General features: G+C 38.1%; 1 protein-coding gene and 1 long non-coding RNA gene across 2 annotated transcripts; both read right to left on the reverse strand.

The window, feature by feature from the left end:
* Positions 1–698: 698 nt before the first annotated feature.
* On the reverse strand, positions 699–2,542 carry LOC147543685 (uncharacterized). The gene has a single exon (XM_086634865.1). The coding sequence runs from the start codon at positions 2,458–2,460 to the stop codon at positions 1,171–1,173; it is 1,290 nt and encodes a 429-aa protein (XP_086490991.1). The 5' UTR covers positions 2,461–2,542; the 3' UTR covers positions 699–1,170.
* Positions 2,543–7,641: 5,099 nt separating this feature from the next.
* Positions 7,642–14,950, reverse strand: LOC147543686 (uncharacterized). Its single transcript, XR_015223279.1, has 2 exons — positions 14,323–14,950; positions 7,642–8,414 (listed from the first exon to the last, which is right to left on the reverse strand). It is a non-coding gene; the product is annotated as an uncharacterized LOC147543686 (long non-coding RNA).
* Between the last annotated feature and the right edge of the window lie 1,781 nt (positions 14,951–16,731).

A 16,731-nucleotide genomic window follows, 5' to 3' on the forward strand; every position in this document is an offset into this window, starting at 1 on the left:
GCATAGACTGATTATAGCATTTGTTGGTTTCAGCCAGGACACCATCAACCTAGAAGCTCTAGAAGACTTCATAAGTTTTAATTAATACACTATTTCCATTCTTTACAAGACAATGTCTTATACCAGTGAGGGGAGAGAGTCTGCAACAACAGGTTGGAGCTCCCAACCAATACCAATTTCTGAAACTTGGGTGCAACTCGCAGTTCGGTTCATGAACCTTTTCAAATGGATGCGTTTAAACTGCAAGCCCTCAAAATCACCAACTAATGATACAAGAACACCTATGCAGCAAAGTTAACAACAAAAGAGTGGAGTATAATCATTCAACACTAAGAGACACCTTCCAACAACTCTAATTTTTTATGATTCAGTGTTAGTTCACTTCTTTGTGAAGATTTTTTGTGTCCAGTACTCTCAACACAAGATATTGCATGGGAAAACACAGAAAACACAAGTAAGATTACGAGATAGATGATCACAAATAATAACAAAATTGTCTAATTCAAGAGTAGAACCACTGAGTCAGATGCACTCTACCCGCTCATTCTGTAAGCACGCCCTTTTAGTATAATAAGGTTCAACTACTCTGGACAGTGAAACAAACAAAAAGTTCGATCTTCCAGCAGAGGGAACACACTCTTGTACAATCATAAGTAACCAGATAAAACAATAAACTAACCAAACAGAGATGCAACAAGGATTAGAAATAATTTAATTTGGTGCAGTTATACGGGGATCATGATCTAATGCAAATGTAGCATAATTACAATAATAAATCAAATCGTATAGATAAATGTATCTTGCAGTGCTTGACATTCGGTTAACTAGATTAATAACTTCAAGTAAACACGATTCAATTACGCCAGTCTCTCGAAGATTGGGTTGTTCTCAATTCAGCCTTATCAATAAAACACTAATTTATTCATTTAAGACAGGTTTGCAGCCAGCAGCTATACTTCTCCAAATGATCCTCATGGAGATGATTTGTTCTTAATTTTGACGCCCCTTAAAATTGAAGTCGGATCCTCATACAAATAAGATTGTATATCCTCTATGTCCACTACAGAAGGGTTCCTTCTCCACCCATTACAAATGCCTTGTATATAAAGAACAAGTATGAGCCAAGTGGATGGTGGAACTTTTGTAAGTGTTGGAGCATAGAAGAGCAATTCAGCCGTAAAGAACGGGTTCACGCCAAGTGGGTGGTGGTACTTCTGTCGGTCTTGGAGCATAGAAAAACATTTCAGGCGTTTCGGTTAAGGATAATTTAATGCCTTTAAACCATTCTGAAGAATGGGGAGGAGGATAGGAAAAGGATATAGAATTTCTGCTTGGGATATTGTATGTGTGAATGCTACCACAACATTCCAAAATCACAACATTTAGATCAACGGGACTGAAACTTAATCGCATAGAGGGCTTATTAACATCTAATTCGATATCCTTGTGTATCAAACACCAAGTAGTACATCCTCTTCCACTGTCGGACTTGTTCTCTTCTCCCCACTGCAGCTTCCAAACATTTAGCAGTCCTTCTTCGCTTATTATGCCATAACAAATAAACCCTTCCGACTTCCCAAGATGGTAAGTAAATTTAGAACTAGTAGTACCCATACTAATAATCGGCAAATCAATTACTTGGCATTCAATTCGATCAACATTGTCGTTGTTGTTGTTGTTTTTGTTGTTGAGATCTAACATTACGATTTTCTTGCCTTGGGATTCAATCCAGTATAAAGTTCCATTAAGAGCAACAACTCTACTAGAAGGTAACATGAAGGTTTGAAGATTAGATTGTTTTTGGCATGAAAGTTGATAGATTTTCCATTTACCCACATCAGATGAGAAGATCTCAATCTCATGAGTATTAGTAGTTGACTTCTTATCATTGGGTATAAGAACAACAGTGTACTTGGTGGTACAAGTGGTAGTAACTAAAGAAGAACAAGAACAAGAAGTCATGAAAGCATAAGAAAGACTATAGTCTTGTGGGTTTTTTACTGACCAAGAAGGAAGGGAAAGTGATGGCAGAGGAAGAATGACTGATTCACAAGTTTGTGGGTTAAAGACATAGTAAAGGTAATCGTCACGACCTAGAATCAAACCATTACTTGAAGCTAAACACACCATATATACGACAGCTCTGGGAATATAAAAAGATGTATATTTATTTTGATCACCACCTGGATAAGTAATTAACTTAAAATTGAATCTGTTCATGCACGGATAAAAGGAATAAACAAACACCAATTTTAACTGTGGATGAAGAGGAAGATGTAAACCTTTTACAAGACAAGGGTTTGAAAGAAGAGAAAGCCATGACTTTGAGACACGTCTGTAATTGAAAATTGAATGGAAGACGGAATACGTTTCAAGATGTTGCCTAAATATTTTTAACCATACCTCATCTGGTAATTCCAGTTCGCTGCGTAAAGATTTCGTCCTATCATCACCCATCATACACCTGTTTTTCCTACCTTGCTTTGCTTTGCTCTGCTCTATATTTTGAGAGATGGATGATTTTACTATAAAAGAGGCATCCTAGGTTTGTTTTAATTCTACCAAATAGTTTCTTTTTTTTTTTTTTTATTTCAACAAAAAAAAAAAATAGTTTCTTTTTTTTGTATTAATCAGCAGGGTTTAAGGGACCCTGAACTTTAACAAGGGAAGAAAGTCCGCCAAAGCAGCCGACAAACAAAGCCCAACCTATACAAAAACTCAAGCAACCCAAAAGAAACATATAGTCCCAACAGAAGATAACAACCAACAAAAACAATAAAAGAAGAATGAACATAAAAGAGAAAACACAATCATTTCCTCCTCATCCTGATCCTGCCCAATCTGTCATCACTAGCAATAGTTTGCATCTCTTCATTAAGGTCCCCAGCCACAATAATAGTTTCTTACATGTAAATATATAAGGGTCCACGGATTTTAGGCCCAAAATAAAATTCAAAAAGAGATTAAGGTCCAATCTTCCCAGAAAATAAGAGTTTAGTTATTTTCTCTTTTAGAAGAAACATTTTTTATACATAATGTGTTATGTATGACACATATAAAAAAACGAAATAAAGTATGAAACTTTAACAATAAATAATACGTTGTTTATGAAACAAAACAAGAGTCAATAAACAGAAAAACACTGCAACTTTGACATCTAAACATACTTTAACTATACTAAATGTGTTTTGTTGTAGAAATATACGTAATTGATACTAAATAACGTGTATATTACGAAACAAATTGTAAGTTTAAAATCAATCGAAAAATCAGAGAAAAAAAAAAAGAAAGAGAATTTTGGGGATTGGTTTTCAAAAGTGGATTTTTTATTATATAAAAGGTTACAATGTGTATTATGATTAAATAGAAATGATAGAGATCTGTTTTTCTATAGAGATAGATCAATTTGGACTACGATATCCATTATAATTGTTATTTTTGCTTAAAATTCTATATTAATATTAGGGTGGACTAAATGTGTGTTTAGGTGTAGATTTTTGGACTAGCGGAACCCAAAAATTATAAACAAAATTATAAATATAATTATGAATTACCCTTCTCATAGTTATGGGAGACTTTATAGGCAATGCCGAAAGTTGTAAAAGACAATCTCTCTAAATACAATCCCACAAATGGTTAGGGGCAATGTGGTCTTGAAGCAATGCCCACTTTTCTTCTTCTCGGACAAAAAAGTTGTCGGCAGACGACATTCAAACCGTTTCACTTTCTAAATTTTTTTTTCTCTATCGTCTTCTACTGCTTCTTCTAAACCCCCTCCTCAAACTCCCACCTTGTTCATATCTCTAACTCAAACCCTTATCACCTTCTCTCTTTTAAGCTCAGATCAAAGAGTTAATCTCTCTCTCTCTCGTCTCCCCCGCCTCTGCCACTCGCCATCTCCAACTATTTTCTTGCAACAGGGAGCGATTATAAGAACAATTAATTAAACTCGTTTTTGCTCTCGTTTTTGGAAGGAGAATAAGGAAACCTTAAGGTTTCAATTTGGAATTTATGGCATCAATATAAGTTTGTGTTTTGTTCTTCTAAAATTATACTATTTGGGTTTATCATATTGTAAAGGTGATGATTTTGTTAATAATATATTAGTTAGAAAAAGTTGTTGCTTGAATCAAAAAGCAACTTTTGGTTGGTTTTGAAGGTCAAAGAAGAAGGAGGAGGAGGAAGGGGAGAAGATTTTGTCGCAGGTTGGTGGTTGCCGGCGACGACTTTTTGTTGGTGAAGAAGGAAAGAGAAGAAGAAGAAGAAGAAGAAAGGTAGCATTATCGATTGCTGGCCAGCAACTTTTTGCTCGGTAGGTGAACTAACACCAAAAGTAACATTGCCTTTAACCAAATCGGCTCATAATGAATTTACCAAGTCATTCTTTTAAAGTACATTGCCTTTAACAATAAAGGGCATTGCATATAAAATTTTCCTTTATTTGTACCCAAGTTTTCGAAATTAAATGGCCTAAAGTCTACAGAAACCATTTTATTTACTCAAGTTCAATATTCATGGATTTGCACTTCCATGGGATCGAATTTGAGACCTCCGCATAGCGGAGTAGATTCACTAACCAACTGGGTTACCAGTTGTTGACAAGAAAGACAGTTATACACTATATATCTCCTTCTCCTTCTCTTTCTCCTTCTTTTTTTCCTCCTATCTTTTCTCTCTCTAAACTCTCCGGCGAAGGAAGAAGAAGAAGGAAAAAAATTAAGGTCGACAGGTCGTCGGTCGGAGTTGTCGGACAAACTCCGGTCGTTGACTTTTTGCTGGAAAAAAAGAAGTAGGTGACAGACACTCTCAGATATGGGCATTGTCTCTAATAATATTTGGTCAATTTTTTGACGAGTTTTGGACAATTCCTATAAAACTTCCGTTAACAAAAATAATTATAGTTTTGATGGGATTTAAGGCTCCTTAGGATATGTTTTAACGACTTAAGTTTTGTGATTACGAGGGTTAATGTTCTTATTCTTTTTCTGGTCGAAGAGTTAATGTTTTTTTGTTGAAACGGGGTTAATGTTATTCAATTGGGGTTGTATCTTCATAGTGTCTTTCAGGGGCGGCCCTGGCCCAAAGCCACCAAAGCGGTGGCTTTGGGCCTCCAATTGTGAAGGGCCTCCCAATAAATGTTTATCAGTTATTTACTCTTTGTTTACATCAATTATCACAAAAGGGAAGTTAGTGGATTGGTGTATGTACTGTTCTGCATCCCAACAGACACAAGTTCAACTCCCTGCAAGTGTTTTTTTCCTTTTGTAAGTTTTCATAAAACATTCCAAGGAACTAAGGGTCCCAAATTTATAAACGGCTTTGGGCCTCGTAAATGGTAAGGCCGGCCCTGGAGTCTTTCTCACATGAAAATCAAGGTTGTGAGAGTGCCTATTGTAAGGGATGAAGGCTACCTTAGAACTCCTCTTATAAGAGGTTTTAAGTAAAGCTATATAGGCTCACACTATCTTTATAAACCCAAGTCACAAACATTCTTGATTGGTGCATTGATCTGGACAAGTAAATTGTTCAAAAAGAAGGAAAAAAATAAGAAAAATAAGGGAAGATCAAAACGAGAAATTCCTCTTCTTCGGGAGAGGGGTTTCTCCTTTTCTTTTATGTTGGAGAGTCCCTCTTCCCTAAATCCGGCGGGGGGAACTTAGATAGACACCAAGGTTTTCCCTTGGGTGTGGCAACGAGGAACCAGTTTCCCTTCATGCTTTTCCTTCGTTGGCCGCTGGTGTGTTTGACAGTAGTATGTTTAGGTTTACAAATCTCTGATTTACAGTGGACTTCCCATAATCCATCTAGCGACGAAGATGTCCACCTCACTTGGGTGGCAACACAGGGCCATATTGAAAGGTTGCAGTGTAATCCAACCCTTCATGTTGGTGAAAACCCTTAGCCACCAATAAGCCTGTCAATGGATATCTGAATATTCGACATCCGATCCGCATCCGTATTCGAATTTTACAAAAGTATCCGAAATTTCGGATATCGGATATCTGTTTATCGGATATCGGATACGGATACACTAATATTCGATTTGATAAATATCCACATCCGATAAGTAATATAAAAAAATAATAAAAATTTAAATTTATTCATAATAATATATAAAATGTATGGTTGAGATTTATTATTTAGATCTAATGGTTAAAAATTTAAAGGCAAAATTTGAAATTTTGTTAAAGTTTCTGATATCGGATATTGATTTATAATATCCGTCGAATAATTATCGGATACGGATATTCGGATAGCTTATCGGATTCGGATACGGATATGCCTATATCCGATCCGATAAGCTACCGTTTACAGGCCTAGTCACCAACCTGGCTTTATACCTCTCTATTTGTCCATCTGATCTGTATTTTACCTTATACACCCACATACAACCCAATACATTCATGTTATCTGTAGCAAGAACCAGAGACCAAGTCTGGTTGTGTTGGAGTGCTAGAGAACTCCTCATTCATAACCTGACACCAATGTGGATTCAAGATGGCTTGCTTAAATGAAGTTGGTTATGGAGACTGATTCAGAACAGATAAAAAAGAAGTATGTATGTTATGGGCGTCTTATAATGAAGTGAGTAATATGATCAGGAATGTACTTTGGTTTGACTATACCATTTCTCAATCGAGTAGGCATACCATGAGTTGGCTGATGAAGTGATTGACTATTCAGTGAGATGGTAGGACTAGCATCAGACCTTACCTCATCATGAGCAAGAGCCGCTCAGAGAAGGCAATGGAAATTCAAATACTCGAAGATATGATGTAAACTTAGGGGTTGCATCCGTATGAGGCTGAATTAAGGTCTTAAAGGGAACTCATTTATGAAACGACCACATTCCTTGACATATATATTTTGTGAGAAACCAAGTCCAAGCACCTATAACCCTTGAAGGATAAGTTGTTACCAAGAAAAACACATTGAGTAGCTTTGGGGCTTAATTTATCATCCCTATATGCAGCTAAATGTGGGTAACAAGAACAACCAAACACCTTAAGAAGAGAGTAATCAAACAACTTATCAAATAGAACTTCGAATGGAGATATGCTGCCTAAGACTTTGGTAGGAAGTTGATGCACCCGAAAAGGTTGCACACCCAAGCGGAGGTATCAAGTAGTAATCCGGCAAAGCCGGGATCGATCCAAGGATAGGAAGGTAGTTTGGATATCGAAGGGTCTTATCCCTCGATCTAGATATTAAACGCTAACTTAGACTAAAAGGAGAAAAAACAAAGGTAAACGAGGGTTTTGATTAAATAAGCTGATAAGAGAATAAAGCAAACAAGTAAAATAACTAAACTAAACAATAAAAGTAAACGGGCGAGAGAGATTCGAGAGAAGAGTCGAAGGAACAAGAGTCGGGAACGACAAGTTAGAGAAGTGTTGATGTCCGGGAATCCGATGTGGTGAACCTACAACTACGTACGGTCTAATCGAATGGATTGATACAAACCTCGTCTTGATTCCTACGGTGGATGTTCATAAGCACTACGTATGTCCGGAGATAATACTTAGTCAAATAAACTTCCTAAACGAATAAAACCGAATCGTCGATCACATTGCCTAATCGATTAACTATGCGAAGTACTTGATAAGACACATGAAAAACGATTGAAACAAGTAATCGAAATAAGAGAACATCAATTTATTATCAAACCATAAAATCATCACATAGATAATCACATATTCATCACATTTCATCCCATATTCGACACACGAGAACTAGCTAACAATGGTGAATCAAGTAATGAATTGAAAGAATATAAAGAAAAACATGAGTTAAAGCGAGAATCCCCCTTTTTCGATGAGGCGTGAGGCTAAGATTATCGGAAAAGATAAGTCCTTAAATGCAGCCGAACTCCTCTTAGCAGAATGTGGGTTTCCCTTTAGTATTGCAAATTGGGTGTCCCCAAGCAAAAACAGAGTGCCCCATAGCCTTAATCATCTTCTTCCTCTCAAACTCTATCCACCATTAAAGCTTCATCCAAGCTTTCTCTCTCAAGAGATCAACAGCCAACCTCAAACCAAACACAAGGAAACCAAAGCAAAATGATGTCAAGCGAAACCCATGAGTTTTCCGGCAAGAATGATGGAGATTTCGGCCAAGAAAACAATCGAGAAGATCTGGCCGGAATACACCAAATTCCGAGCTGCTCCTTGCTGTTCCGGCCGAGTAAACATCAACCCGAGCTGTTGTGCCGAGCTGAAGAACCCGAGCTGCTGTTCGTGATGCTCCTCTCGGTTGTGCTGGAGTTGTACCGTGAAGAATGGTAGCAGCCCGAGCTTGCTGCTTCTTACAATCCCGATCTGCTGGCCGGACTAGAGCTGCTGCTCGTCCCGTCTCTGTCCCGTGCCGGCCGAGCTTGGCCGGCCTTGAGCTCGGCCGACCTTGCTTGGCCGGCACTCCTCCCTTTCCTTCTCTCTATGCAAGCTTCAAACCCTAGTCTCTTCCCTCACAAGAACAACAAACCCTAACTTTTCTCTCTCCTCCTTTCTTTCCCCAAAACAGACTTTTCACCAAAATAGAAGATGACCCCCCTTTTTTTGTGTCTTCCAACCCTTGACTAAGACTTAGTCTATAAGACTTGACTTTGTCTTCTTAAAGGAGGGTGCTCCTAAAATCAATATCTTTTCTTCTTCTTTGGGTCTTTCTTGGACTTGGGCTTGATTGAGACTAAAGAGGTGCCTTCATCATTTCTCTACAAATTTATTTCAAGAGAAGACCTCGGCTTCTTTCTTCCATAATTTCTTCGTCCGAACTCCGAATTGATTTTCGTTTTCTCCATTGGATTCGTCATTGACTCCCCTTGTCATTTAACTATTGATTATTCACCAAAATGACTACGATACCCTTGGTGCTCATTTCATTCCTTTGATCGCATTAGATGAAAATGTAATAATTCGCTATTTTATTCCGAATCACACGCCAAACCCCAAATAAACTACCTAGCAATAAAAACACATAAATAATTAGAAATGAAACCCGAAAGGAACTAACTAATCAAAGTTAAGTGACCTAAATGTGGCATTTTCACGCCACATCAACATCCCCAAACTTAGAATTTGCTAGTCCTCGAGCAACAAACAAAACAAGACAATAAAGTAAACCTAACTCACTTTCGGAGGCATCCCGGTTGCATTTAGCGTATGCAACAAGCCGTTAAACCCCTAGGTTACCCCTAGTGGACGAGTCTCGTCTCGTGAGGGTTTCCAGTGAATACACCCACAAAATTCTAGATTTTCAAAAGACATAAGAGTCGAACTATCGATGCAAATAAGGTAATGATCAACAAGTGAGAGACTTAAGTGTGTCAAACACATGAATCAAACCAATAAACACAAAAGCATGCTAAGAGTCTCCTCACTAATAGTTTCATACTTAAGTGCAAGTGTCCCATCATCATGAGCATCATCCAAGTCTAAAGTAACAAAACTTTGTTTCCTATCATAGCACATTTCGCCTCGACTTTGGCCTCACGGTCATACGCTCTTAAACATGAAATCACTCAAAATGGAATCTAATGGTTCACTCTCATGTGTGAGCATGGAATAAAGTAAACTCAACACATACAAAAATTAAATGAGGATATCAAGTTCTAAAACGAAATGATCTCTTAGGAATGGAAATAACCACTAACGGAATGGGGAAGCTCACTCACCCTTCTCACCCACTCTACCCTCTAATAATGTCTCCTAAAGGTAAACGGATACAAGTGATGGAATGGAAGATGATGAAATCCCGAGAATGTCGACGCCTTCAACGATAAAAGAACACTCAAACAACCTTTAAACTTAACTTCGTGCATTGAATACTTTATTTTCATAACACTTACACAAACACAAAATAACACATATAACCAAACTTTTTTTTTTTTCTTTCTTTTTTTTTTTTTTCTTTCTTTTGTCTTCTTTTCACTTTTTTTTCTTTTTTTCGTTTTTTTCGTTTTTTCACTTTTCACTTTCTTACACACATACCAAACACCAAAACAAAAATACAACTAGTATTCTCAACAAATCACCTTTACTTTCACATTTTGCTTTCACATCCTTTCTTCTTTACTTTTCATGTCTTCATTCTCGAGAGTAGTATGATGAATGGATGGTGGAGTATCCGTTTCCCTAAAGTTGACACCATTATCGGGTTTCATGGACTACAAGAGTAAGGTTTATTCGCTATCCTGATGTCACTCCTAGTGGCTAAGGAAGTTGAGCTCATGAGATCGTCTAAGCTCTGTTGAAAGTTGCGAAGTTGAGTAGCTCTTCATTCTACTCGGAGTTAGCGCGGAAGAGTACACTCAAAGGCAATAAAAAGGCTCAGATATCTCACATGGGTTTAAGTCTCCACTAATGACTATTTTAGGTCACTTAGAAGTGTTCCTTCTTCCTTAAGATGCTACTCACATGATAAGACACCAACACCAAAGGACTTAACATTCATGAAAAGACTAAGAGCATTCATAAGATTTATCAAGAAAGAACCACATGTATCAACATACTTAAAAATACCACTAGAGTCATACCAAATCTACCCAAAAATTTTCAAATTTGGTCAATTTGTTGAACCCTCTTGTCTTTTGAAATCTAAGGTCATGATGTCATGCGACTAAATGGTCGTATCCCCATCCCCAAACTTAAAACTAACATTGTCCTCAATGTACTAAGCATATACTCACCAAAAGATAAGAGGTACAATAAGTTAAAGAGAATAGTGGAAGGATATTACCATAGCCGAAGGAGATAAAAAGTGATACTACCAAGACTTAAGTATTCGAGTTCCAAGTTGATGATAAGTCCATCGCCATCCCCAAACTTGGAACGAACCACGTCCCAAAAGTATACAAATTGAGAAACGCTCCTAACACATCAATAAATAGAATAAGAATGAAACATAAGCATGACCATATAAAAATGACCACTCACGCGGGATCACTCGATTGCATCAAGCTATGCAACTAGCCTTTGAGTCTCTCATATGCACGAGAGCACGAGTTTTGTCTCGTGGAGGGTTTCCAGAGATGATACCCACAAACATCAAAACCTATCTTAATCGGTTCAACGATCATAAAGCAAAAGACGAAAGATTTGGGGATCAACCCAAATAAAAATATATACAGGTGCTAATCGTCTCACAATAATATCAACGTAAAGAAGTGCACGTGAGACGACAAAAGAAAAGAAGCCATCCCCAAACTTAGTGGGTGCACAATCCACTAAGTAGGCATAAATACAAGGAGTGAAGACTAAGAAGTCATCGAAAGGATCAACATACAAGTGTAGGGTCAAGAGGTCAGTCGAAGGCATAAAATCATCTGCAAGCTTAGTGGATAAAACATCCACTATGTCTATAGATGTCTTCGGGAGGACGTCTGAAATGTCCCAAAAGGGATCAACAATCGAGTCTGAGATTGTATGGAAGGTCAGACGAGGCTCTAAGGACAATGCAGTAGGCTCGGGGACCAAGTTAAGGTCCATGATTTCCTTAGGTAAATGGTCTGAAAATCTATCCAACATGTCTCTAACTACTACGTCATCAATATCCTCAAAGGCATCTAGAGCCTCGCAGTCAGTTATAATATCAGGCCTTCCTAACATGGCATCTAAGACTGACTCCTTACAAGTGTCAAAACTCGGAAAGTTCAGAATAGTGTCATTCCCAAACTTGCTCAAATAGCCATCATTTTGAACATCGAACTCTAGTGTAATCCTATCATGGTGAGACGATAATGGTCCAGGTAACGAGCAATAAGGGTCATCGATCAAGTCATGCTCAAAGGGTCTACCAGGAGCATCTTCGACATTTAAATTAAGACTAGGTTTAGGTGTATTACCCTCACCATCATTCCTAGTCTCTTCTTGAGTTTGGGGTGGGAAAACCCCTTCCTCGTCAACGATAAGCTCCGACTCAATTCTATCAACAATTTTGAGCATCCATTCCGTGATCTCAGTTACATCTCGATTAAATCTAGTCTGGTACTCTAAAAATGCTTGGAGACTATCTTGAGAAGTTTCCTCGTAATAAGACATATGAGTATAACTAGATGAAGACTCTCGCGGAGCACGGGGCATGGGACAATACTCGGTCAAATGGCTTAAGCTCGCACAAATAGCACAAACCGGGTTAATGGTCTCCATGGTCCTTTCTTCACTACCCTCATGTAGATACATAGGCTCGACTCTTTGAATGGAATCATCAAGTCGGGTATTTTCATCACAAAATGAGCCATTCATATATGCTTGTCGATAGTCACGAAGACTTCGACATGGTCGATCACTGGTAATACAACTACGGGCATCATCAAATGACAAATTCATACATGAAGGTGTGGTCATCCCAAATGCTTGTTGATAGTCTCGAAGACTCCTACGGGGTTGGTTACCCTCATGCTCATAATCCCTAAGACCATATTCATTACTAGTCTGACCGACTCCATACATTTGTCGATATTCGCCCATGGTCATCCTAGGTCGGTCAGACTCAACTCGCCTATTCCTATTACTAGTCGGACCATGCCTATATGCATGTCTATTATCTTGGAGACTTCTAGGTGGTCGACTAGTATTAATGGCATGTGGATCACCGATGTAGTCACCATCCTCATCGTAAGGCCAATCATTATAATAATTTGCCATTTGTACCAATGAGACGATACTATGCAACTATGTTCAATGATGATAACACACAAACTATGAATGGAAACTAAGAGTTTTCCAACCAATTGAACACAACTAAGAAAGAGAGAATAGAATACGATACTAGCGAAGGCCTCTTGCTTTGTTCCGCTTCTCACTTTCCTACCCTTCTTGATTCCTTTCTTTTCCTCCACTCCAATGTCTGTTTTTAGCTCTTTTCGAAGTCCAGGTACCTAAAAAAAAAAACAAGAAAAAGTAAGAAACTAAGAAAATAAAAGAAAACAAAAACGCCTAAGTAAGCAACTAACCCTAAACTAATGAACAAAACAACAAACGCTATCCTAACTACTAAACCTATCCCCGGCAGCGGCGCCAAAAACTTGATGCACCCGAAAAGGTTGCACACCCAAGCGGAGGTATCAAGTAGTAATCCGGCAAAGCCGGGATCGATCCAAGGATAGGAAGGTAGTTTGGATATCGAAGGGTCTTATCCCTCGATCTAGATATTAAACGCTAACTTAGACTAAAAGGAGAAAAAACAAAGGTAAACGAGGGTTTTGATTGAATAAGCTGATAAGAGAATAAAGCAAACAAGTAAAATAACTAAACTAAACAATAAAAGTAAACGGGCGAGAGAGATTCGAGAGAAGAGTCGAAGGAACAAGAGTCGGGAACGACAAGTTAGAGAAGTGTTGATGTCCGGGAATCCGATGTGGTGAACCTACAACTACGTACGGTCTAATCGAATGGATTGATACAAACCTCGTCTTGATTCCTACGGTGGATGTTCATAAGCACTACGTATGTCCGGAGATAATACTTAGTCAAATAAACTTCCTAAACGAATAAAACCGAATCGTCGATCACATTGCCTAATCGATTAACTATGCGAAGTACTTGATAAGACACATGAAAAACGATTGAAACAAGTAATCGAAATAAGAGAACATCAATTTATTATCAAACCATAAAATCATCACATAGATAATCACATATTCATCACATTTCATCCCATATTCGACACACGAGAACTAGCTAACAATGGTGAATCAAGTAATGAATTGAAAGAATATAAAGAAAAACATGAGTTAAAGCGAGAATCCCCCTTTTTCGATGAGGCGTGAGGCTAAGATTATCGGAAAAGATAAGTCCTTAAATGCAGCCGAACTCCTCTTAGCAGAATGTGGGTTTCCCTTTAGTATTGCAAATTGGGTGTCCCCAAGCAAAAACAGAGTGCCCCATAGCCTTAATCATCTTCTTCCTCTCAAACTCTATCCACCATTAAAGCTTCATCCAAGCTTTCTCTCTCAAGAGATCAACAGCCAACCTCAAACCAAACACAAGGAAACCAAAGCAAAATGATGTCAAGCGAAACCCATGAGTTTTCCGGCAAGAATGATGGAGATTTCGGCCAAGAAAACAATCGAGAAGATCTGGCCGGAATACACCAAATTCCGAGCTGCTCCTTGCTGTTCCGGCCGAGTAAACATCAACCCGAGCTGTTGTGCCGAGCTGAAGAACCCGAGCTGCTGTTCGTGATGCTCCTCTCGGTTGTGCTGGAGTTGTACCGTGAAGAATGGTAGCAGCCCGAGCTTGCTGCTTCTTACAATCCCGATCTGCTGGCCGGACTAGAGCTGCTGCTCGTCCCGTCTCTGTCCCGTGCCGGCCGAGCTTGGCCGGCCTTGAGCTCGGCCGACCTTGCTTGGCCGGCACTCCTCCCTTTCCTTCTCTCTATGCAAGCTTCAAACCCTAGTCTCTTCCCTCACAAGAACAACAAACCCTAACTTTTCTCTCTCCTCCTTTCTTTCCCCAAAACAGACTTTTCACCAAAATAGAAGATGACCCCCCTTTTTTTGTGTCTTCCAACCCTTGACTAAGACTTAGTCTATAAGACTTGACTTTGTCTTCTTAAAGGAGGGTGCTCCTAAAATCAATATCTTTTCTTCTTCTTTGGGTCTTTCTTGGACTTGGGCTTGATTGAGACTAAAGAGGTGCCTTCATCATTTCTCTACAAATTTATTTCAAGAGAAGACCTCGGCTTCTTTCTTCCATAATTTCTTCGTCCGAACTCCGAATTGATTTTCGTTTTCTCCATTGGATTCGTCATTGACTCCCCTTGTCATTTAACTATTGATTATTCACCAAAATGACTACGATACCCTTGGTGCTCATTTCATTCCTTTGATCGCATTAGATGAAAATGTAATAATTCGCTATTTTATTCCGAATCACACGCCAAACCCCAAATAAACTACCTAGCAATAAAAACACATAAATAATTAGAAATGAAACCCGAAAGGAACTAACTAATCAAAGTTAAGTGACCTAAATGTGGCATTTTCACGCCACATCAGAAGTCTATTAATGATGTAAATAGCTGTAGAATATGCTTGAAACCAAAAATGTTTAGGAGCATTAGCTAGGTAGAGTAAAGTGTTACCTATTTCAGTAAGGTGTTTATTCTTCCCCCCAGCTCGTCCATTCTGCTGAGGAGTATAGCGGCAAGTGCATCTAAAGGTAATTCCACACTGATCTAGAAAGAATTTGAAATCCCCTTAGCCAATTCAGGTGCACCATCACTCAGAAATTGCTTTATGGATGTAGAGAAAAAAATTTCACTCAGTTGTTTAAACTTCTTGAAACAATTGGAGACTATCTGATCTCACCTTCAGAGGAAACAACCAAACATGGCGGCTAAAATCTTCAAAAAAGAGAATATGATACATGTACCCCTCTTTAGAAGATACTAGAGATGGGCTCCATATATCACAATGTATAAGAAAAAAAGGAGCTGAAGTGATGTTTTGAGAATTAGCAAATGATTGAGTCTTGCTCTTGGCCAATTTGCATAAATGACATGAACCTTCAGAGTCTTTTATATTAATATCAGTAACTTTGCTTCTGTGAAGAAGTTGTAGAACAGAATATGAGGGATTCCCAAGTCTCTTATGCCATGTAGAAGATGAGGCAGCTAGCACATATGTGTTAACTTCTGCTGATGAAGATGGGTTCTGCACCTTAAAAGTGATAGGATACAGATTATTCACCATAGGCCCTTCATTTAGAACTTTCTCAGACAATAGATCCCCCACCTTATAGCCCAATGGAGAAAATTGCAGTATACATTGATTATCTTTGGTAAACTGAGCTATTGATAACAAATTCCTTTTTATATGAGGAACAAGTAACACATTTTGAAAAATGAAAATTATGTGAAGACGTCTAAGATCAACATCACCAGTACTCTTAATTAGTATACACATCCCACTTCCATCATTATAGTGTCATTGCCATTATAATACTTTTTATTTGACATAGTTGTAATATCATGAGTCATGTGACTCGATGCCCCTCTGTCAGCTAACCAAATTGATTCAAATGTGAATGAGAGGACTATTCATTTTCTGAATGAACTAGAAATGCCATATGAGCTTCTTCAAACTCAAGTTCTTCCGGTATTCCAAAATTTGCCTCATAGATATCTTCTTCAGTATTTGAGAATGGGGTGAAATCAATTTCATTGTGACCAGAACATTCTCCTTCCTCAAAGAGGTGAAGACCAAGAAAATTATGCTTAGTGTGGTTATATTGATTATTGTAGGTTGTGTTTTTCCTAAATTGACTTGGAGATCCAATGTTATTATTAGAATTATTAGTATTATTAGGATTATTGTTGTATTTAAGTTGTTCATGAGAAGGAGCATACCTAAATCTACATCTGGAGGATGAATGGCCTAATTTTCGACAGATTCCACAAGGTATTGTAGAAAAATCAAAGTCAGTAGCCTTCTCACCAGGCTGATATGACTTTGGTTGAGGATTATTCATAAAAGACTGAGTATGTAGAAAAAAAGATCTAGATTATGAGAAACTATTACCTCTATGAAGCTGAGATGATCGATTAGGTAATCTGATTTGGTGATTACAATACCTAATTTGTTCTTTCTTTGCAAAATAAGCAGAATTAACATCATCTCCTTCTTGTAAAGTAAGTCATTGCTCATGATGGATAAGTTTTGTTCCTAGATCAACAAAGGTTTGTTTCGTATCTCTGTTGTGCATAATGATTGCAAACTGATTATACTCTTTA

This window comes from Eschscholzia californica, unplaced genomic scaffold (genome assembly GCF_041429995.1).
Source record: "Eschscholzia californica isolate CP2 unplaced genomic scaffold, dmEscCali1.0.p SCAF_4, whole genome shotgun sequence".
In the NCBI taxonomy this organism is placed as follows: Eukaryota; Viridiplantae; Streptophyta; class Magnoliopsida; order Ranunculales; family Papaveraceae; genus Eschscholzia; species Eschscholzia californica.

Coding starts and splice junctions, on each gene's coding strand:
- LOC147543685 (XM_086634865.1), bottom strand. CDS start 2,460: ATGATGGGTGATGATAGGACGAAATCTTTACGCAGCGAACTGGAATTA.